The 23,958-nt window shown below is 38.9% G+C and overlaps 2 protein-coding genes and 1 non-coding gene across 3 annotated transcripts; 1 reads left to right on the top strand and 2 right to left on the bottom strand.

Annotated features, from left to right (window-relative positions):
* The first annotated feature begins 73 nt into the window (after positions 1-73).
* Positions 74-145, top strand: TRNAQ-CUG. The gene has a single exon. It is a non-coding gene; the product is annotated as a tRNA-Gln (tRNA).
* A 253-nt stretch (positions 146-398) lies between these two features.
* On the bottom strand, positions 399-7,352 carry LOC103705357 (probable LRR receptor-like serine/threonine-protein kinase At2g16250). The gene is made up of 4 exons (XM_008789025.4): positions 4,867-7,352; positions 3,635-3,763; positions 1,497-1,519; positions 399-1,381 (listed from the first exon to the last, which is right to left on the bottom strand). The coding sequence occupies exons 1-4, from the start codon at positions 6,792-6,794 to the stop codon at positions 825-827; spliced, it is 2,637 nt and encodes an 878-aa protein (XP_008787247.2). The 5' UTR covers positions 6,795-7,352; the 3' UTR covers positions 399-824.
* A 7,689-nt stretch (positions 7,353-15,041) lies between these two features.
* On the bottom strand, positions 15,042-23,538 carry LOC103705356 (ADP-ribosylation factor-like protein 2). Its single transcript, XM_008789022.4, has 6 exons — positions 23,357-23,538; positions 22,771-22,951; positions 22,554-22,664; positions 22,298-22,460; positions 19,372-19,452; positions 15,042-15,722 (listed from the first exon to the last, which is right to left on the bottom strand). Exons 2-6 carry the CDS (start codon positions 22,833-22,835, stop codon positions 15,585-15,587), a joined length of 558 nt encoding a protein of 185 aa, XP_008787244.1. The 5' UTR covers positions 22,836-22,951; positions 23,357-23,538; the 3' UTR covers positions 15,042-15,584.
* Positions 23,539-23,958: the final 420 nt, after the last annotated feature.

Below are 23,958 nucleotides of genomic sequence, written 5' to 3' on the forward strand. Positions count from 1 at the left end.
GTGAAATACGGTAATATTATATCTGTCATGTAAACTTATTTATATTAAAGATTATACGCCTCTTCTCACCACCGGTCCCATGGTCTAGTGGTTAGGACATTGGACTCTGAATCCAGTAACCCGAGTTCAAATCTCGGTGGGACCTTTTTCAACTTTTGCCCTTTTTCTGTTTCCGTGATACTTCACATTCATTTTTTTGATGGATTTTGCATGGTTACTGAAAGGGAAGGCTCCTACACTAATCGATCTCTCTTGTATAAAGATAGATTTTTTTTCTTATATTTTTATAAATGTTCACTTTTTTCATCTCAATTTAATCGGAAACAGAGAAGCACCATTTTGAGATGGATGGAGGATGGTCACTGAGAGAGAAGAGAAGGCTCATGCATTCATCAGTCTTCTGTAAAAATAGAAGATAGGGGAAAACTTTTGATTAAACATCTCCATCACCAAATTGACATCACTCGTGAATGAAACAAATGAAGAATAAATTACACCAGAAAACATTGCAGCTCGTGCTTCACCTTGAAACAAACCAAACTGCGCATAATGAAACTACTTATATCTCTACACTTCGCTGCCATTGCTGATCATACAACCTCAAAACTCTGAATTGCTGAACAAGAGTGCTCTCTTCCTCCACCAAATGTGTTGGAAGTGCAAGCATTGCCCCATAATCCAATGAATTGCTCCATGCCTACTTCGAGGAAGTGCTCGGAGCAAGGACTATAGAACAAACACCCAATGGTGGCAGGCACTCGAACAACCAGCCAGCCAGCCAATCAAATATTAACCAACACTTGATAAATCAGAAAACCTTCTATCTATTCATCGAACTCACCTGCCAACCCTAATGGTTCAGGGAAGATATCCCTTGACGTCCTCCTGCATGAAAATGAGCGGTCTCCTCCACTCCCTTGAGACCTTGCTGTGGCTGAATATTTCAGACTAGTAAGGTCTGAGGAGCTGTTTCGCCAGCTTACAAACAAGGCACTGCGCCATGAACCGAGAGACGATGTAGTTCTAAGCCGAGAAGAATTGGAATGGCTCTCCTCCCTCACAACTTTTAGTGGGTTCTCGAGAGCTTTCAGAATGTACCTGGCAAGAGGTCGCTTGGAAGGTTTTGGGTCCAAGCAGGACTTTGCCACAATGGCCATTGCCCACACCTCCTCCAGGTGGTCTTCATCCACAACAAGGTTTGGGTCCATGATCTTGGTCACCAGCTCCTTCTCATATAAACTGATGTAAGACAGTGTGTGATCCAGCCAGTCATTCATGCCGGCACCGTCGGAACCACTGATGCCAAGCTTGCCAGTAACCAACTCCAAGAGCACCTTCCCAAAACAGCATACATCATAGGCACATGTTGCACCAGGAAAGCCTGAGTGTTTACCAGGAAGACAAACAACAAAGTCAGCTATCCCTGGATGGGGACAGAATAACAAGCATAAAAAATAAAAGAAGGATAATTAATTGAATTTTCAGCAAGCACCTACCAGAGATGCCTTGTTCAGATGGCCTGCACATTATGAAAAGACAGAATATATTGTCAGAACATGAATGAAATCATTCTTAGTTTTTTAATAATCAATTCAAAATAAAAAATTTAAAGTCTTAAGCGATAAACTAACAAATGAATTTGGCTACCAGCAGATATAACAGCCACCTCTAAGGTGGTAGGCACTAAGTTCCAATACAACATTTCCATGCATCAGCATTTACATAAGAATAGATTGGACATATACTTTGAAATATTAAATAAATATTTTCCTACTCTGCTAACAGTAGTTTTTCAACTCCTAGTGGCTTAGTCCTGAACTTCTAAGCATGAAAACCTCAAAATTTGAAACGTCGCTTATCCAAAAAATGAATGTCATAGTTTGCACATTTTGTGCAATCACAATTTTAAGTATCCTGAAGTGGAGCAAACCTTCAGCTTCCCCCTATTTCTTTTTGGTGAAAAACCTTCAATTTCCCTTTATAACTAGAAGTCTGCTTGAATATCAACATGAAATGGATCTGATGCGACATTTGAGGATGTGTTATAAACTTTCACCAAAATTTCGGGTATCAAACCAACCTAATTATTCTTCCAACTTCCAAATTTAATGTCTTCTATATCAAAATAGAAAGTCGAGATCTTTTTTGTGGACATGATCTGTGGGATCTAGAGAATAAATTGTGCAAGCGGAGCATTAGAGTGCTCAGAAGATAGAATTGTGTTTCTCTTCGGTTTTATGTCAAAGGCTCTAGAAATGGGGCAAAATCCTGGAAAGCATAATCTTTTCTTCATGGAGAATTGTTTGGCCTTCACAAATTTTGCAGGGTCAAAAGCAACTAAGGAGAACAAAAGAGCATTGAAGTATTCAGAGGAATTATTTGATTCAAGTGTTACTAAGCCAACAAAAAGTTCATGATCTGAAAATAGTATCATATTAGTTTTCTATCATGACTGCCACTTGGCTTGCTATCAAGGTAAGTAAATCCAGTTGGTGTCTGCAAGATAAACATAAGAGACACATCCTCAGAAGCAGGGCCAAGGTAAGTAAATTTGGTTAATGCCTGCAATATGAACATAAGAGACACATCCAAAGCAGCAGGACTAGAGATTGACCACTGCATTTTCATGGGCTGGCAAGTTTTTGATTGCAAGGATTCACAAATAGTGTATAATGGGTATCTTACGCTAAAGAAATATTTAATCATATAAACTACAATTAACAGTTCTTATCTGCCCCAAATCTTTAGCATTTTTCTGTTTTCCAATTTATTTGGGATCAGATTTTTCAGATTACATATTGCTAGGGGTTCCCATCCAAGCATAAACCCTCTGGGAAGTGACATTAGATTCCTTCTTAAAACTTTGATCAAAATATTATATAGCATCCCTCTTCTGTTTTCCAGATCAATCAAAGATCAGACCCTCCCCCAAACAGAGCGATCTCTGACTTATGCTGCATATATCCAAAACTTCACCACCTATCACAATTTTGCCACATATCCACCAAGCCTTCCTCATCTCTTTAGTCTGTTGACTCATCTATTGCTTTAGGCCCTCCACAGTTTCCATCATTCTAATATAAAAGCTATAGCTGCATAGCTTGCCTTGGAAATTATGTTATATAATTTTAGTGCAAATTAGAGATCTACGAGTGCAGACAGACAGGCAGATGTGGTTCCATTTATGAATTATAATTTGTTGGACTCTTCATTCAACATCATATCCTTGCATCTGTTGTCCACATAGAAATCAAGCAAAAGTCATACGTACATCAACATTCCAGAAATGGGGTATCAAGATTGTTTCATAATATGCATATTTATTAATTTTATGTGATTAAAGGAACACTTAACAATGTGGAAATATCTATCAATCTAAAAATTAAAAGAAATAAACATTGAAAAATAATGAGATGGAGCAATGACTTTAAGAGTGTTGTCTGAGCATAAATAAAGACTCAAAAACATCGAACAAACAGCAAACTTATAACAGCAAAAATAAGGGGGATAAACGGTCCTGAATTAAAAGATGGACCACGATAACTAAGGCCTGAATTGCCAAAACAACATAAAGGAACAGCCAACAAGCCAAGTGCTAGCCGCATCCTACCATAAACTTGAAATGGAAACTTACTGTGATGATCTCAACATGCTAGTGAACACCTTCTGCTGGCCATCTCCTTGCTGAGTGCATACCTCACTTAAACTTCCAAGTCGCACTTCATATTTATCATCGAGAAGGATACTGCTTGCTTGAACATCTCTGCAACCATAACTGAAAGATAAATGCCTGCACTGGCTACATGCGTGTGCATGTCTGTGTTTGGAAATATTAATAAATGGTATAATATAGCTCCTATTTTGCTGTTTGATTTTGATTCATCAAACTGAGGGAAAATAGGAGTGCTAGTGATCTCAAGGTATCTGTATTCACTACTGCTCTACATATGCTGCTAGCAAAATGGAGCTGTAGTCTTCTCTCCTGCTTGCGCACACTCTCTCTCAATATAGGGATAGTGGATCATGTATCCTTAGGTTGGTTTGAACTGGATCCGAATTTTTGATCTAGACTCAACATCTTAAATCATTTTCCCTTGAATTTATGCAAATTTGTTGTAGTTTTGCAAGTTATGAAAGTAACTGGCTTTTAAGAATTCTCTCCAGTTTTTAGACTTAATCAAATCCACAGGTCCAGACTTGTTGCTCAAACCGCAACCAATTTTATCATATCCCATCACTGAAGGTTCTGAAAAGTTATAATAAGAGTCTAATGCACAAGGTAGTTACTTGGGCAACAGAGAATTTCAAACGTAGTACTCACGGAGACATGAAGCTGTGTATTAAAATGCCACTTTGTCTTATTATTTGTGCCTCAAAAATGAATTTGATTCTTAACTCTGCCTTTCATCAAAATTATTTCCATCACTTGGGAATTCTTGAAGGGCTGCTTCCGGGTCTTATGAACACAAACTACAAGCAAATAATGTGTATTTCCCTTCTCATCAACCAGTAAAAGGGTTCTAATTTCATGGCTGCTTGCCCAAATTTTTCTTGACCAGAAATTTAACACCACGTTATAAGGGGCAGACCTACTTTGATGGATCTACTTTGACCTATAAAGACGACCCTATAAAGAAGGGATAGGGCTTGTGCTAAGTATTCAAGTAAATGGTGCCTATCTAGAAGTTTAAGCAAGTACAACTCAACATATGAGATGATCAATTAAAAGGAGAGACTTAAGTAAAATAAGATCATCTCATAGCAACTTTGCTCAGGGTTGTCTGACATCTCTTCATGCAAGAATAAAGTAGTGGGAAAGAAAAATAAAGAGGAATGGAAGCAACATTTAAAGAAATCAAACTGTACCTATGAACCAGAGGTGGAGTACACTCATGATGAAGAAAACATAAGGCCTCGGCCACCCCTATTGCAATCTTCAACCTCTTTATCCAATCCAAAGGCTGTAGCCCCTCTTCTTCCCTCCCAGGTTTCCTATGCAAAGCACTAGACAGGTCCCCAATTGGCATATGCTTATATACAAGAAGCTTCTCATCCTCTTTCTCCAAACAGTGCCCAAGGAATGGGACCAATCTTGCATGCGAAACCCTGGCAAATAAATTCAACTCCATAACATATGCTTCCCTGTTCAAAGTCTGCGCATCGATCTTCTTGATGACCACAGAAGCCCCATCCTCTAAAACACCATAGTATAGATCCCCTGAGTGCCCATGCTTGACAAGATTCAGGGGACTAAACTCCGACGTCGCCTGAAGCAACTGCTCATATGTGAAGGCATCCCCCACAGAAGACAATTCAACTGAGGCCCCGGAAGAGGGCGGCTCCTGTGCCACCCTTCCTGATGGAGCTACATTGGCAGTGACGCCCCTCCGTTCAGCAGAATGAACTCCTCTTCTGACCAAGAATAACACAAGAACTGAAACCAACATGAGGATAAATGCTAGCCCCCCAAGTACCCCTGCCAATATGTACCTCCAATTCCTATTTCCAGATGGAGATGAGGCCGGGGGCACAGTGCCGCCATCGAAAGCGATACCTCTTTCCATGTAGAACTTCTCACATTCAGCTGTGCTCCTCTGATTTGAAGCATTTTGGAAGCAATTCATCGCAAGAGAGGCATTCGTGCTCGATGCTGTTCCTTCAAAATAATTATACGAAAGGTCGACAAATTTGAATCTTTGGAAAAGAATTTCGAATCCAGAAGAGATTGATCCGTAATAAAGATTGTTTGAGAGATTGAACAATCCGTCTCTGGCATTGGCATTGACAGGCACGTGGTTGGGAAATTCGCCGGTGAGGTTATTGGAGGAGACATCAAGAAGCTCCAAAACTGGCAGTAGAGACCACAGTGAATCCGGAAGAGCGCCGGAGAAGTTGTTGCGCCTCAGTACGACGGACCGGAGTCGAGAGGCGCCGGAGAAGAGGCTCTCCGGCAAAGAACCCAAGAGGGAATTGAAGCTGAGATCGAGAGAGACGAGGAAAGAGAGATTACCGAGCTGCGGCGGAACCGATCCGGTGAGGCTATTGTTGGAGAGGATCAGGGTTTTGAGGTTCGAAAGCGACCCGAGAGCCGGTGGGATTTCGCCGGCGAGGTGGTTGGAGGAGAGGTCGAGGTGGGAGAGGTTGGCGAGGGCGGCGAGCGCCGCCGGGACGGAGCCGGTGAGGACGTTGCGGGAGAGGTCGAGGTGGGTGAGGCGCCGAAGGCCGCCGAGGGTTGGCGGGATGTCGCCGGTGAGGGCGTTCCCGGCGAGGGAGAGCACGGAGAGGCCGGCGGCGCCGCCAAGGGAGTAGGGGATGGCGCCGAAGACGGCGGCGGAGCGGAGGTCGAGGGCGGCGAGGGAGGGCGGGAGGCGGGTGCCGAACCAGTCGGGGATGGGGCCGGAGAGGCGGAAGCCGGAGGCATTAAAAGAGACGAGGCTAGTGAGATTCTGGAGGCCGTCGACAGCGAACCGGGGGTTGCGCCGGGCGACCCGGGTCCGTCGGAGGCCAGAGATGTTAAGTGAAAAGACCCGGCCGGACCGGCAGCGGACGCCGGTCCACGCGGAGCAAGGGTCGGCCCGGCGCGGCCAGTCCCGGGCGCGGAGGCCGAGCGAGGAGCGTAAGCTATAAAGCGCGCCCAGCTCGACAGCAGAACTCAATGGCTGACACCGAGCCAAACCGACACGTTGCAAGACGAAGAGAAGGGAGAAGAGAATGACCATCAGAGAAGGAGACCTCATTGGAGTACATGGTGATTTGGAGCTCATTCGTTGGTCACTTCTGCTTGCTGCCGGCATTGGAAGGTGCGTGTCTACTAAATTCCCAAGACCTTAGCGGTCATGTTCGTGTTTATTTTGGGAACAGGGTTAGCGGGCTGAATTAAAACAGGGGATATTAATGGCTAAAGGGAAGACTCAACTGCCACTCTGCCCACGTCTTTAACGGTCCTTTCTTTAATTTCTCGCCGGAGGCGAGTCGGGACCAGCCGGGAAACTACTGACTGCGTTCTATTTCTTTATGTGAGGGGAAGGGGGAGGGGGGGAGGGGTTGACCCACGGAAAAAGCGGGAGGGACAGGTAGAAGAAGAGACCTCGCTGTGGACTGTTTTATTTAATATGGAGGAGCTCTCCTTCTCTCCGTCTCTCTAATTGGCCGTGTGCAAACGTTGAGGGCATTAATGGAGGGTTTTCGTAGAGGAGGGGGAATGGTTATGGGAGAGAGTGATTCGAAGGAGACTGCGGAGGTTGTTTTCGATGGTAGGACAGAGGGAAGTTTCTTCATCGGTTCTTCCTGTCTCCACGTAACTATGGTTTTGCCCTCCCTAGAATCAAGAAGACGAGGGAAGAGTGGCGGGCTGGGTAATTAAGCGCAAGGCGTGGGTTTTGATGAAAAATTATACTTTATATTTTATAAAAATATAAAATATATTATACATATTTTAAATTTCAAAATCTACTCCATGTAATAGTTAAATTGGAAATTTTAAAATGTAATTTCTAAATAAAAATTGAATTATTAAAAAAATAAAAAAAATATAACCTACATAACTTTTGTTTATTTATTTATTTTGTGTTAAGACGGATATATTATACCTTACAGATATAGATATAGCCAAAAAATAATAATAATAATAATAGATTCCAGAGCGTACCCATGAATCTTCAGTTGGCTTATATTTTTCAATGCAAAATGGAATGCGAGGAATACACGAGTCTACATGCGAATTATATTTGGCACGTGCCAGTTTAGAAGTTATTTTTGGGTGTATTGGGACAACGGTACGGTGTCTCGGTGCACGGCGTGCTGTTCTTGGTGCATAAACGAGGTGAGGAAAGGAATGGCAGGATAGCGATCGAAAGGGAGTTAAATTGGGTGGGCCTGACTGCAGCCATGCGGTCCAAAGGGTCCACAGGACTTGATCCGCAACCTATGCAATGTGCATGGCAGAACACCAACATTTTACATGTACCAATAAGCTATAGTGAATTCATAATGCTTCACAAGCTAGGTAATGGATGAGATAATAGGTGGTAGTGGAGTATATATTGATAATAAAATTTGAGTTTCATTTGAATCTCCTAACATATAAGAAACGAATAAATTTTAATGGGATTGGGACTTGCGGCTCTAAAACTGCAACCTAATGTCCCAACAAGATTACCGGATAAACTTTAGGGATGGCAATAGGATGAGATGGGATTGGCAGAGTTAAACAGAACAAATTAGATCGATCGGACCGAATAAAGCTACAAAAATTATTTTTTTCTGCATATATATATTTTTTATTTCAAGAAGTAAATATCCGGATCGAATTTGAGGTAGGCTTTACTATTACTCGTACCTACAGTGAGTACCTACTCTGGATTCACCGCAGGTCGGTTAAAACCTACCCAATTAGAACCGGGTCAAATACCTCTAATAAACTGTTGAGATACTTGCAGGGTGTATGGTCCATAAAAAATGAAAAGTGGAAACCACATGCATTGTAATAAGATTAAGATAGAAGACCATTTTTTCACTATTTTGTCGTAACGCCCCTACAACCCAAGTTGCAGGAAAGTATTCTTTTGAGACAATCTATATCTTTGACGTGGTCCAAAGTTAAAAATAGATTCTCAGATATCAAATCTTTATGTTTTTTTTCCTACAGCTAGCCAGGCTTGTGGACAATATGCACTCATTCCCATGCCGTTTGGCGTCTTTTGAACGTTCAACAACATGGTTAAAAAAGTCTCACAGCAAGTGGGAGTCTGATTGCATGCATCCGTGTGTGGCTTTGCACCTCTGATTTTTTCCGGGCCAACCATTACCTGAGCACCTGTAAATGCCCTCTATATCCACAAAGGAGAAGATATCCTCTTCTCACCTCCAATTAGTTCATGAAACTCAGATGAAAGATTGCTGTCAGTTTTGTTTGCTGCTTACAAATTGGTCGGTCTAAGAGAGTTATGATGATGTACACAATTCAGTGTGACCATGTCGGTCCGATATCATCGAACATCGAGCGGCCGGCGTCCCTTTCATCCTCATCCCGAACGAAATTTAAAGCTTGTAGGATCAAATCAAGGAACCCTAGTTTTGTGGCTACACACAACTAATGGTCAAATGTGGATCTATCCATCAGCCAAGAGTGGTTCGCATGAAGTTTCATCGAGCCTTCAATAATTTGGAATTGACCAGGTAACCAAATACAGTCATCGAGTGGGGCGGCGCAGCCGTTTGCTTGTGCTGCCAGGAAATCAAAAAGTCAGGAGCCAGTCGTTTTCTTAATGTGAAAGAATAGGCCGTTGATTTTTACTAGATGAGGATGAGGTGCAGACTTAAAGCCCTGGCAGAAAAATTTCAATCCATGAATCAGTCCGACAGCATGGAAGAAGTTGAGAGGAACCTTGAAGGTGTTGTTCAATGGATTCCATACTTCCAATCATTTTGCTGCTTGTGTCCTCCCCAATGTTTCATTGGTTTAGTTCTATGAGTAGACTGGACTAAGCTTGGACTGGAGTTTTAGTAGAGAATAATTGGCCATAGGTGGATGGGAACAGTTTAGCTGCTACAAATTAGTAGACTGACTGAATGTTTCCTGGAAGTTGCTCAGTCCTCACTACATGGGGCCATGTATATAAGATATGTGGTGGACTAATCTGCTCACCATGGTCAGCACAATGACTTGGGCACCTAGGATATAAACTACTTCATTGATGGTGATAGGAGTGCTATTTTTGCTAAGATGAAAATAATTTACTTGATTCATGGGCGACAATCATAAATCAAATTGAAACAATTATCAAATCGGAACCAACGGCATGCAAGTGTGCATGATTTTTGTCCGCTTTTGTCTTAATGAATCACTCATGCACGTATATATCTTGCTAGGTACCACATAAGCATTAAGAAAAGTAGATGACTAATTGCATCCACCTGCAAGAAATGTGCCCAAATTAAAATACTAATCACTCATAGATCTTTGTGAGTCATGTCAAAACACTAGTAGGGACACGTAGGAAGGGACACTAGTAGCCATGATAGGGCCTTATCTAAGCTCGCCAAGCCTAGCATCCAAATTTGACTAAATTGTTAAGGTAGAATAACTCTTAAGCAAAGCTAGAAAAGAATTTCTCTTGCGAGAAATCCAACATGTTTTCTTTTTTTCTTTTTTTTGAAAAAACGACGGAGAAGGGGCATGATGTACTTATTGTTACTAAAAGGAGACCAACAACCATATAGCTATTACAAGTATGTAAAGAAAAAAATTGATCGTGAGTATGTTACGGTGTATAGCAGTGTGAACGGTGATGTGTACATACATTAGTTTGTAATAGCATATATTGCAGAGTGTATCATCGTGAACTGCGTCGTGTATGAGTATCAATTATAGTATATATCAGCTTCATTGTACTATAGAAAATAAGTGAGAACTAGGAGTGCAAATGAGGCAACTTGCTTGAGCTCGAATCAAGTCCAAATTCGACTCAACTATTATCAAGTTTGAGTCGAGTTCGAGTAGCAAAATACTTGGCTTGAAAACTTACAAACTTAATTAAGTATATATTTATAATAATATTATATTTTATTTATAATATATATTAGTAATTTAATATTTTAAAATATAATATTATGTTATATTTTGTTTTAACCATATTGTTTAATTATGATCAAGGCTCGAGTTTGAGTTATATGACTTGGTTGATATTCGAGTCGACTCAATCCCAAGTATTGCTCTTTTTTTTTTTTTTTTTTTTTTTTTGTTCGAGTCGAATTTGAGCTTGAATATTAAGGTTGGTTTAATTACACCTCTAGTGTGAACTTTATCCGTACATTGTTGACCCCCTATAGGGAAGTCCACGGGACATGTAACAATCACGTCAATAGTATTAAGGCTACTTTTATGATAGGGTAGTTGTAAGCCAGTGGTCAAAAGACGAGTATGAAAAGATTTCTCTCTCCCAAGCGCCCATTGAACTTAAGTTCCTCTCTCTTTCCCGTATAGATTGCTTTAAGGAAAAGTCTCCATACAATATGGGACTAAACTTGTGTGAAAGGCAAAGAGGGACACAGTATTCTCTCATAAAGCCTCCGAAGACTTTGAAAATTCTTGAATCTTCCCATGAAAACTTTGGAGGGAAATTTAGGCAAATAATATGCAACACTTGCTTGGAAGATTGTGTAGAGAAGAGAATGCACAATCTCAAGAATTTGGGTCAGCATGAATGTCCATTTCAGTTAGAATATGAACAAGTGAAAAAGTTGGGTTAAAGTTAGTGATGAAAGACTCCCCTCATTCCTCCCCATGCTCACTTTTCCTCCTCTTTGCTTGGAGAATTCTATCAAACAACATAGAAAAACAAGGAAAAAGAAGGTTGCTATTCATGATCCAGTCCACCAGTACCTTTAAATCCCCTTCCAGCCAAACAGGACAAAAGAAATGATTGCCAGATTTAAGCCTTCCAAAGCCGCCATTAATTCCAGACATGGACCGGAAGAAAGAGTTAACCTTTTTCAACATTAATAACTCTTACAGTCTTACCATAATGAACCCTTGCCAGAAGACAAATTGCAGCTTAACTCTTTCCTGTTATAAAGACGCCATCAAAATTGGTTTTTGGTGCTGAAACAGGGCCTTTGTTTTGGCAATCATGTCCACTAACAGAAAAGCTGCAAAATATGCTTAAAGACTAGTTCGTGACTTCCAATCCATCATAGCCGTAAGAAAGATTGCTTTTGTCAGCATTTATGTATGAATGCTGTGGGAAGGATGCAAGTACTCAGCCATGGAGGGCCCTATTATGCCTCAATTTATCTTATTTTGAGCCAATTACAAGCCACCCTTGTTGAAAACTTCGCATATAATTCACCAAATGTAGCCAATTTGCGTATTATTAAGACAAAATATAATTAAAAAAACATGAAAATGTATGAGGATTTTCGTTTTTAGTAGAGAAGATAAACCGTACATATCTGGTATGAATACATCGATCCAATAAAGAAAATAAAATATTTCGAAACTGAATTGGAAATGTGGAGATATTCTCCCAAACTATATCCCCAAGGTGATTAGCTACAAAGGCTACCACTTAATCTGCCGCACTGTTCATCTTCCGGTACACATGTAAGTTTCTTGGATGAAAGCTCCGTTTGATAGAGTTATCGGCAGTAGAGCTTTCAGAAGTAGAGCTTTTAGAAATAGAGCTTTTTGAAGTAGAGTTTTTATAAAAAGCTATTTACTGTTTGAAAACTATATTTCTAAAGTGCTGTGGAATTTTATTATGTGTTTGGTAAACAAACTGAGAAAGTACTTTTGGTATAACAAAATAATCATAAAAGATATTGCATAATATTATACAACAGAACATAATAAAATAAAATATATATTAACACATAAATATATAATATAATATAATATTACTATAATGTAATATAATATTATTATAATATAGTAATATAATATTGTATACTATGATATAATAATATAACATAATTTGATATTATATAACATAACATATCAATGTATTATGATATAATGTAATATAATATTATATTTATAGTATAATATAATAATAAAGCTATAAAATATTATAATTATTATCATATATATTAATAATTTATTAATATAATATTTTTAGGAACTTATTTTTAGGTTTCTTGTTTTCTTTGTAGGGACTTCTGCAAATTTTTCTAATATAAAGGAACATTTCTTATAATTATAATATTTTATTATGGATAGTTTGGTCCCAAAAGAAAAACTTTTATAAATCAAAATAGCTTTCCAACACATGCTAAAAGTGTTTTTTCCAAAAAAGCTCCATGTTGGTCCTAAAAGAAAAAATTTTGAAGTTTCTTTCAAAAAGCTATTTTAACTTTTTGACAAAACTAAAACAACTTTCTGATTTTTTTATCAAACACCTTTATTCTATCCAAAAGTACTTTTGGAGGATAAGAAAATACTTTTTGGCTTACCAAAAACTTTGCCAAACGGGGCCAAAGTCATTAGCCATCCTCCTAATATTCAATAGAAGAGGATGAACCTTGGTAGTGAGGTAGGGATTCCTCACCTATCCATCCAACTACAGTAGCGGAATCCCCCACCATGCGACAATGACCTTGCATGCCGTATCTCTTCCCATGAGTTTACCTTCATGGGCAAAAGAGAAAAGAAGGCCTTCGTACTAAAATTGACTTTGAGGATGACTTTGACAAAATTCTTTTGGACTTGCTCCTCATCTCCCTACAAAATGTAGGCTTCGAGCCTAGATTGATTGGCTGGATCTCTTCTATTTCCGCTTCGGCTAAGAGCAATAGGATAGCTCATAAAAATTGGCTCAGTCAAGGCAACCTAATTGGTATATGACAATTTGAGTAGAACCCTTAACTTGGCAGGCTCCAAAGAGTTGATCTCTGGGAGTCAGAAGGTTCCAATATGCTGAAGGTATTATTCATTTAAGTTAATATCAACTTACAAATTCTTTCAACCTGCCATTGGGACTTGATGTCAATTTTTCTAAGAAAACTTTGGTTTATATAGAACCTAATGCAACTAAAAGAAATTCAGCTTGCACAACTAGAGGGAACTGGTAGCCCTCAACTGCAAGTTTGACTTTTGTTTGGCAAGTTGGAAAGTATAGATGATCTCTTTCGGGGGCAGCATGATGCATTACGATCACCTACCATGGCAATCAACAACCTTATGGAAAATGCATTACGATCACATTCATTTTACAACATAATTCCCACAATTCTTCCTTCAATTTGATTTACTTTTTCTTGAAGACTTTGGTTTTGTTGGATTATGATTTTAAAAGAGTTCAGAAGTATGTTTTGATTTTTCTGGAATTGTGACACCAGTAAAACTGGGATGGTTTTAAAGCTACGTAATATTTAAATTTATCGATTAACATTTGCTGGCAAGTGACCAAGTCTCTCGGTCGCACTAAAAGTTTGGGTCGACAACGCAGTGCCAATCGCAACTTACTTATGGATTTTGGGCTTAAATTTAGTTTCCACTCTGATGGGCTTCACTTGATATTCTACAACGACTTTTTCATGGATTTTGGGCGCCGCATCCAAGTATCCAACCTCTCTTTAACAACACCTTTGGCGGAGAGTTGGAGCGCGGACATTCAGAAAACGCTAAAATGTTTGTGCTTGGATGCCTGCCAAATTTCCTAATCTTTATCCAGTGGCGTGGCATCAAGATGGATGAATGGCTGATTTCTTTGAACAAAATGAGACATGGGGTCCGTCACTTGGGTACCTGCCTTCGGATGTTTCTCCTTTGTGCTCCAACGCAGTTCAAAGAGTTTTTTTTTCCTTTTTTTTTGTTTTTTATTTTGTTGCTAGGGCAGATGAAATATATCTGTAATCCAATATATACATCCATCCAACAATTCAGCCACGTATGATGCCATCTAGTTCTGTTTGTCTCCATATAACCAGCCAAATGTGATGTCATCCAATCCGTATCTCAGTTTGCCTTCTTTTACACAAGTAGCATGAAAGGAATTGCAGCTCTCCCTGCTATTTGATGATATGGCTCGCTTGCATAATGAGCCATACATACTGGATACCCTTCCAAGCAACTCTCATCGTGTCCTTGGGATAGAAACATCAAAGATCTGACATCCACCCACCCAAGCCACTCTCAGCCTGTCCTTGAGATAGAAATATCAAAGATCTGGCACCCATCCGCAGCAACAAAGTGCTCTAGAATCACATCCAGACCTGCTAGTTATCCAATTGTTTCATGAACAAGCTGATTGCTGGTCTGACAGTGGCTAAGAAGGATCAAGCAGTCAAGGAGAGGAGACTGTTGCTGGCTGTGCCAATGGCATGCTGACAGTAAATTGTGATTAAAGAAATAGTAAAATAAGACACGACACTGCATCATGTCATACGAGCTACTAATGTTTGTTCTACTGGTCATATTTACAAATATTGCTACATTATCCTCTTGAAATTTATGCACATAAAACCTATGTTAAGCGATAATCTTCATCATAATTTTTGAAGTGTGTTCTAATTCAATATAATTAACATCCAAAAACTGAAGATGGAAAGGAGAAGCTAATGTCAATGTTTTCTTTAATACAAATAGTTTCAATTATGATTCTCATACAGGACCAGACAGAAAAAGTAATTTCGACCTCTTTCTTCAAATTCGAACTGTTAGTATATTTTTCCTACTCTCATTACAACCATACACCATCAACCACTTTGATAGAAATATTGAATCCATCTTTAACTTTTCAGTGATGTGCCAAAACCGGCAAGTACCGAACAAAGAATCCAGGATCGACCCATCAGCTATCAAATAAGTCTGGATATCATATTAAGCTAGATTTTGAACAGTACCACACGTCGAATTTTGCCTCAAACTCAATACATGAAACTGAATTGCAAATGAAACAGCATCTTGAAGCCTCACCCATCCATTCCCTCAACAACATACTAAATAGAAGATCCTATCTGTTACCACAAATAAGTGGGGGAGGAAGCTCCAGCATGGAAATGAAAGCCTGTGCCTGAGTGTTCTGTAGGAATCAGAATGAACATCTCCACAACTAAAAATTTTTAGTTGAACTGCTCACTCATTTTCAGTCCAGCACATAAATTCGAGAAGCGATGTCCTGAACCAGCCAATCAAACCCCTGAAGCAATCCTTCCCCAGTGCAGGCACTACAGCCCACAATTTCCCAATGCCTAGTTTTGTCCAAAGCATCCAAATTTAGCACCTGCATGAATAAGAAAAATCACTTCAACAAGATAAGAGCATTGTTCTGTCTTGCTACCATTATACAGATGGAGTCTGAAGGCTCGATAAAAGGACACAGGTCAAGTTCCTGCCTAAATTGGACAAATGCTGGCCTAAAATTATGTGATAAACAAAGAATTTATAATTGTAATAATTCAATTGAACCAAAACTTATTCTATCAAAACTATTTATGGAAATCTCATTTTAGATCAGCCAAGACAACAGTCATTATTTAGTATATCATATCTTTGCCAAATTGAAATCCATAACATAACAGCAAATGATAAGAACTTAAAACAAAGTGAAAAGGAGAATTAATGTTATGTGACAGTAGCAAACAGAAAAGCACCATGTTATTTCAAGCACATGACACTGGGTTATCCCATGAATCACAAGGGGTAACTTAACAACCATGCTGAAGTACTGACAGTGCTTATCACCTAAATAACATTTCAAAATATTTTCTTGAAGATTTCATGATTCATATTACAGTTGGAGCATCTTTTTCAAATTGTTAGCTACTAACCTGATGACATATGCTATGAGCATGTGCAATGAAAATTTCAGGCATTCTGCCACATAAACCATGGGTCTACATGGAAAACATTTGGGGGAAAATTATTTTAGCAGCAGTGGGACTAATAAAGCTGAAATCAAATAGTCAAGATCATGCTTGTCAGGTAAAGGGCTCTTTCTTTCTCATCTTTGAGCACCCAATGCAGTTTCCACTGACCATACTTCAAATATGATTATTTGGTCAACGTGTTCTACATTTATCTCATGAAAGATGCAATAGCAGACATCGCTCCTGGTTGCCCCACACATTCCCCGAGCTACTGGTACCCGAGAGCCTAAATAGTTACTCCTTAGTTGCAGAATCAGGAACAAGGGTGCGGGAGTAGGTGTGGGTACAAGAGCAGGGAAATGGAATGTTAGAAACACTATAAGTAACGAAACACTTAGGAATCTAGCGCTAGTTCAAGTTTCTAAGGAGTTTCGAAAGCGACTATGTTACTCTAGGGTAAAATTTCCGGCTACTAAGAGTTACTCTTTGTTACTTATATACCCAGGTATAAAATGATACAATAAACTACGTAATGGATAAAGCTATATTGAACATCTTAAATGTTTCAAGTGATGGATAACTAATGATGACACCATCAACAAGAGGTAAATTGTTACAGAAATAAAACTCTCATGTTTATTCAAGTAGCTAAAAGTACAAATAACAGTTATAATATCAACAATTCTGACTTATCCTGATATCAGAGGCAGATCAGATCCACTTGCCGCCAGGGGAAAAAAGTTTAACTGGTCACATATGCTACAAAAATAAGCTTTAGGTTGTGGAGGACAACCGAATCATCCAACCCCTGCATTTAAAGTGATAAGCATGCATCTCAAAGCTACCATATATGATATGCACAGTCAGTGAACCTTTCTTCCTGCTGGCCAGCAGAGATTACCAAGTTCCCTAGTTTCAGGCTAATCCCTAATCTTATGGGGCTCAACCAAACCACTCGAAGGAACTCGATACCAGATATCTATGTGGAATTTGTAATAATACTACTCCAAGAAGATAAGCTAGATGGACAAGAAATATGAGAATCCCAAAGATCAGAGCCCTGGAAATGAGAGCCCCTAATTATGAAGTGCATTTCCTGCAAAGGAATCCCATTATTATGCAATCAAAACACATCTAACCAATCTTGATAACCTTCAAAGCTCAAAGAGGGCAACAATTTCTGCTTCATGTGAATACACAACATCAGCAGGTACTGTTAAAGCTGCAACTGTAATTTCACCCTGACTTAAGCCCATCCCAATGACAACACCATCAGGTTGTCAAGGGGCTACAACCTGAATATATAAGGAAATAAAATCTAACAGCAGCTTTCTATATAGGACCATGAGTTACGTGCCCTTATACTTAGAACCAAGATTCGCAATCTCAGTACCAGACCCCGTACCGGTACCATCTTAGTACAGTATCAGTATATACCTAGTACAAGATTGCCGCCCCACCCCACCCCACCCCCACAAGAAAAAAAAGTTCGGAAGTACTAGTATGGTAAGGCACGCCCATACGCACCGGTATAGTCTAGTATAGCATACCATGCTTGGAACTATTGACCTATTGACACCAATATAGGACATTGGATAAACCACTGTATGCCTTTCTCTTTCTTTTAACTCAAGAAAGACTGCATACAATTGCTCTTGTTTTAAGTTATATGACCAACCATATATTTAAAGAGGATACCATCAAGTATAAATCAAACAAATAGGCATAAGCATTTCCATAGCGAGAGCTATCCAACTCACAAGGAGGAAAGACTCTTAATCTTGGGTGGACCCATAATAGTTTTTGTATCCCACTCACGAAAGAATCAATTTTAAAAGCTTCTGATAATTTCTGCCTGTTCTCGTTTTCCTCTTTTCCAAGGGCTCAACATTATAATAGACACCATAATGCTAATAAATTAATCGGTAGTAAATTGATGTTGAATATGTGATGGGCACATATTGTGGTTGCCTAAGCAAAGACAAGAACTAGTACTAGATTTGGCTACAAAGGGAGATCTGATTTCTTAGAGCTCCCCATTTTTCCTCCAAATCCCACTCCTTCCATCCATTTTCAACGTCAATGCCATTCACTATTATTACTGAAAAGTTATAAACACTCCACAACCAGATCGCTTTAGGCCACAACGGCATCTTTATCTGAGATTAAGCAACCCCAGGTGAGGAACGTCAAGTGGACCATGTTATTACAAAATACAAAATATTAACCAGAAAAATAGAAAGATATGACCACAGAATTATGAATTAAATGTCATACAGAAACAGAAAAATCTTTATGAAACACACAGCTATAAAGAATCCTCTGCAACTTTAAAATATAGAATTTGAACCTATAATATCTTCTTTTTTTGAGTCTTTAACTAGTATTCCTTGAATTTAGAGTTTTTGGTGGTTATTTCTCAAAATTGTAGGTCATGAAGGATCCTGAAGTTCAGTGAAAAATGGAAGTGCTCATGCTTATTTGGCATGAGCACAACAAACTGATGCGAATATCACTGTATCTTGCATGAGTACAACAAAATGACAGGAAAATGCATGCAACACAGCATGTTAGGAAACAACAGAATACCACAGTCCACAATCTTTTCAGACAAAGATAAGTTGTATCAGATTTACCTGGATTCACACTAACAATCACTGTCTAAATGCATTTTCAACATCTGTATGTATCTCTAAGATTCTATTATCAGATCACTGTTAACTAAATGAGGTCGATAGTTTAAGATACAACGATTGGAAATAGATATAGGGACCTGTACGATTGTACAGGTCAAGCACCTACAGTTTCAAACGAGAAGAAAAATATGGTGTACCAAGCAGTACTATTTGATAAGAGGTTGATTTGCTTATGGAATTGTCCCCAGGGATGCTATGTACTAGTCTCAAGGCGATATGATATGTTGCGACTAGCATGGCGGTACCTTAAGTGTTGCTAAAATATATCATGAAAAGAGTCCTTTTGATAGTACTTATTCTCTAAGTTTTAGCCAAGAAAAAAAACAGAAAATGCAATACAAAGAATTGAATTAAATCAAGATCTTACCTTTGCTATTTCTGATGGTTTGAGAGCACCTTGTATATCCTGTTTATTTGCAAAGACCAACAAAGATGCCCCTGATAATCTCTGTCAAAAGCATAAATAACCTTCTGAAAAACCTTAGTAAAGAAGAATAACGAAACTAGTAATTACTCTAAGATATGTAAAACAGAAAATCAAATCTTGCCTAATTTACAAAGTGAAAAATTTAGTATTGGCATTTCGATACATAGCTTCAAGCAATAAAATATAACAGCTGACCTGATTAGAGCAACGCATACAACTTTATGTGTTGGTCTTTCACTTTATCAGTACTCTTTGTCCAGTATTTGTACCTGAATCATATGAAGTGGATCTACATATTCTAGAATTGTAGTTAAGGTTCATTGACTACATGGATGTCATTTTGAACTGGCTATATAAGTGGGGTTATTCTGTCACTATAAAATCCCCGTAGTGGAAACCATAACTCTATAATAAGGAGAAGGATGTTCAGCCAAGTCAGCTAACTAAACACATAGCTCCCTCACTTCTTTCCTCCATCTTTCCTCCTTTCTCAGAACTTTGTTATCTCTTTAATTCTTTCTTTCTTGTCCTCTAAGTTAAAGGATATCTAGATTTACTCTTTTGAAGACTATGACCAGCAAAAAACTGAAGACCTTCAAAGGTATTCATCTTGTTTATTGGATCTAGATTTGTTCTACCTATCAAGATCCAGATCCAATATTATCCAACATGAAGTAGTCATATTATACTCTCTCTCTCTCTCTCTCTCTCTCTCTGTGACTAGTCATATTATACTCTCTCTCTCTCTCTCTCTCTCTGTGACTAGTCATATTATACTCTCTCTCTCTCTCTCTCTCTCTCTCTCTCTCTCTCTCTCTCTCTCTCTCTCTCTCTCTGTGTGTGTGACTAGTTTTGCAACTGGTTATCCATCTAATATCATATGCTATAGCCATATCCTCCTGATTATGACTGTTCATTGAGGCTTAGAAAATGTTATACCGACAAAGAATTTATTACATTGGCCCATTAGTTGGACACAGAATGCAATTTAAGTGAAAGATTATTAAAACTGATGGCCTATTTCATCCAGAATTTAATACATATATAAAAGAAGTAGGAAAGCCTGTGTAAATGGAACTAAAGTGGAGTAGTTAATGTAGACACCGAGGGCCATTTCACGTGGCCATCAAATGAGTATAAAAGTTGATATAGAACTTCTAGATATATATAAATGAGTATAGTAGAAATCAGATTGTCAAGGTAGGTCCGGGTCAGTTATAATAGATGGATCCACATGTAAGAACATAAGTGATGTCGGACCAATTGGGAATGTCCTAAAATGCATGGGAAGACCTGAAGGGTTTGAAAATTAGGATTTAGGTCCAGAAATTTCCCTGCTGTCCTGTTACAGAAAACAAGGCAGAAAAGATTTTTTTTGGGGGCTGTTGTAAAATTCAATAAGTCCAAAAACAATATGTTTTAGGTTTTTACAGGAGACACGAGTCCTAAGACCAAGTTTCTAATGGTAATATGTCGATTACTGATTGTCCATAAAAATCTTGTAGCAGAAATCCAGATTACAGAAAATAAGAGAAAAAAAGTATATCTTTCAAGATTACAAATAAGAATAAGATAAGTAGAAATTTTGGAGATAATAGAGAAGAATAGAGATTAAGAAGAGAGAAAACAAGAGAGAGTTAAGAAGGGTCGAACCTGGCCTAAAAAGAAGTCCTTCTCTCTTTCAAAGCAAATCAGATAAAATGATGCTAATGGCTAACCATAAGGCCTTTTTGTAAATTTTATATGACTTGAATTGCATGTAAACTAGGACTCTTAAAAACCAAGTAACCAATCTAAAAATCTTTCATAAAATGAGAAAATTTTGAGTATCACATAAGCCTAACTTGAAAGACACTTAAAATAACTGAAAATTAAGTCCCAATGACTTTATCTCTTATCCAACTCAACATATACCCAAAGTAGGAACTTTTTCACACAATTTCATTTTGAAATAGCACTCTAAAGCTCACTCTAAGTATTAGCAAAATAAAAGTTCCAGAAATACAAAGTAAAAACTTAGGGTCAACTAATTTTTATCCACCTTCTCATTCGCTTCGGCTGCAAGGCTCTCGTCCTTGAGATTCTTTTGGCATTTTATCCTCATGCTTAACTGTTTGATCTTCAAAAATTGATGATGAGGCCAACTTGACACTTTCTTGCTATCACAATATCAGTTGGTTGCCCTGATGCCTTTTGACCAATGACCATGAAATTTTTAATCACTTGATCAATGGCATACATTGATTAAACTTCAAACCAGCAATTTGGATCTTCAAAGTGCTTCCATCAATTATATCCCTTGTTCAATAGAGATCCATGCCTTCATGATTTAGAAATTATTTCAAAACTGCATCTTCAAAGCTTTTAGTCTTCTTAACCAGATTGTCTAGGCATGATCCATCTTCAAATGCAGTCTCTTGATGAAAAAGTTCATCACTTGTAGGACTTTAGATGGACAGTTTCGTTCACAAGACTCTTACCAGATGGATCTTCATCATAGAATTTGCTCCCCCTCTTTGAGATATTGCAACACCCATGCAAGCTCCCCTTTGCACAAGTCATCCTGGCTTGAAGCTCACATCCTTTTTTTCATTCCTTGCTGATGGATGCAAAGGCAAAACCTTCAACATGCTCCGGATTAACACCCACATGAAGAAACAAAGGGAATAAAAATAGAAAGCAGCAATCTAAATTCCTCACTAGTTATTATCCAGTTAATGCTTCAAGTCTATCCATTACAAATAATAGAGGCTCACAATTGCATGAATTGAATGCCAAAGCTATTTGACACATGCTATTCTGCACATTCCTGCACTCGATTAAAAGGATGGAGAATCAAAAAGAAATACGATAGGCGATCTCAAACCTCTTCTTTCAAGAGATTCTCCAGCTCCATCCGGCAATCGTCCAGCCTCCGAACATCAGAGCTGTCGACAACCCACACCAGACCGTCAGTCTGCTCAAAGTAGTTCCTCCAATAGGACCTGATAGTCTTCTGCCCGCCAACATCCCATATGTTAAGAGAATACCTGTGATTAGGAACGAAGATTTAGACAAACATTTGGCTGTTTTCCTTTTTCTTCTTTTCAAATCAAAACAAAAGAGAGGGAAAGAAGCCTAACTTTTGGTACTTGATCGTCTTGATGTTGAAGCCCAGGGTAGGGCTGATGACGCTGGTGTCCTCACCGTTGATCTTCAGCACGATTGTTGTCTTTCCCGAGTTGTCAAGCCCACTGCCATTTCCAGAAAAAGAAAAAGAAAAAGAATCAGAGAAAACAAGGCAAAGCCTCACATCAGAGAGGGTCAAGAGGGGGAAAAAAGGAGAAAATGGAAGCATACACCATGAGGATTCGCATTTCCTTCTCTTTCCTCTTGATCTTCCTTATAATGCTGAGGAGGCCCATTGAGGAGGGATCGGAGAAGCGTGTTGGCAAAGCCTAGTTGTTCTTCGACTCCGTCGCCGCCACCCGTCCGAGATCCTCCACCTTTTATCTAATAAAAATGCTTTCTTCCTCCACTTCTAAAGGGACGGAGAAGGAGATGAACACATGGTGAGCAAGTGGAAGATGACTGAGGGTAACGGGGAAAAGGCAAGGAGCGCCGCCAAAAAAGAAAAAGGGAAAACTCTTCGATCCCTTCCTCTGTTCAAATCCAAAGGCAAAGAAGCAAAGAGAAAAGAACAAAATATATAATAAAAAGATTTGAGACAAGCTTTAAGCATGGATCTACGGAGTGACTGTAGGCCAACACCTCATTCACTTCCTCCTCTCCCACAAGCCCATGGAGAGACACACAGCAATCCCCAGATCCACGACCCTTATATATCTCAAAAAACTTGAACCGACCCCATCCATGCCTCAAAACCCTCCAATCTGAAGACCTCTTCTCGGAAAGAGAGAGAAGGAGAAAGGGATGGCCGCCGTACCTTGGCCGGGAGGTGGAGACGTCCACGGTCGGAGTGACGCCGGCGAGCCCCGGAATCTGCCGTGGCCAGAAATAGGAATTACGCCCGTGCCCTACTTTCTCCTTCCTTTTTTTTTTCCTTCTCTTTTTTTATGTTTTCCGTTTCCTTCCCCCGCGCTCTGGCCCTCGTAGGCGGCCCCCGGGCAACGCCGGAGACCATGGTTTTAAATAACGGCGTTATAACCGTTATAACAGCCGTTCTAATTTTTTCCTACCTAGTTAACGTAGATAAATAAGAAAGAAAAACACAACGGCGATTATTTTTCATTATTTTCAGATTATAATGGACTGTTTATTGTACTTTTAAAAACAAAATATTAGTTTTCTCAAAGTTCTTTTTAAAATAATTGTATGATCAAAAGAATAAATCATGTTACCTAATAAAAAAATAAAAGAAAAGATAATGCTATAATTTTTAGGTTATTGTACATTGTTTGTTCTTATGTTGATAGCAAGTTTAATGCAAAATAATCTGCTCTAATAATCGTTATATTTTTTCATGTTATTATAAATATAATGTAATGTAAGGGATCCAAAATTGTTATCACAGCTGGTATTTTGGAC

Source organism: Phoenix dactylifera, unplaced genomic scaffold (assembly GCF_009389715.1).
Source record: "Phoenix dactylifera cultivar Barhee BC4 unplaced genomic scaffold, palm_55x_up_171113_PBpolish2nd_filt_p 000007F, whole genome shotgun sequence".
Taxonomy (NCBI): Eukaryota; Viridiplantae; Streptophyta; class Magnoliopsida; order Arecales; family Arecaceae; genus Phoenix; species Phoenix dactylifera.

Coding starts and splice junctions, on each gene's coding strand:
- LOC103705356 (XM_008789022.4), bottom strand. CDS start 22,835: ATGGGCCTCCTCAGCATTATAAGGAAGATCAAGAGGAAAGAGAAGGAA. Junction 22,461..22,553: donor AAGACGATCAAGTACCAAAA/GTTAGGCTTCTT, acceptor TCCTAATCACAG/GTATTCTCTTAACATATGGG. Junction 15,723..19,371: donor AACCATCAGAAATAGCAAAG/GTAAGATCTTGA, acceptor TTATTCATGCAG/GTGCTAAATTTGGATGCTTT.
- LOC103705357 (XM_008789025.4), bottom strand. CDS start 6,794: ATGCCGGCAGCAAGCAGAAGTGACCAACGAATGAGCTCCAAATCACCA. Junction 3,764..4,866: donor ACTCCACCTCTGGTTCATAG/GTACAGTTTGAT, acceptor TTATGGTTGCAG/AGATGTTCAAGCAAGCAGTA. Junction 1,382..1,496: donor ATCTGAACAAGGCATCTCTG/GTAGGTGCTTGC, acceptor GTAAACACTCAG/GCTTTCCTGGTGCAACATGT.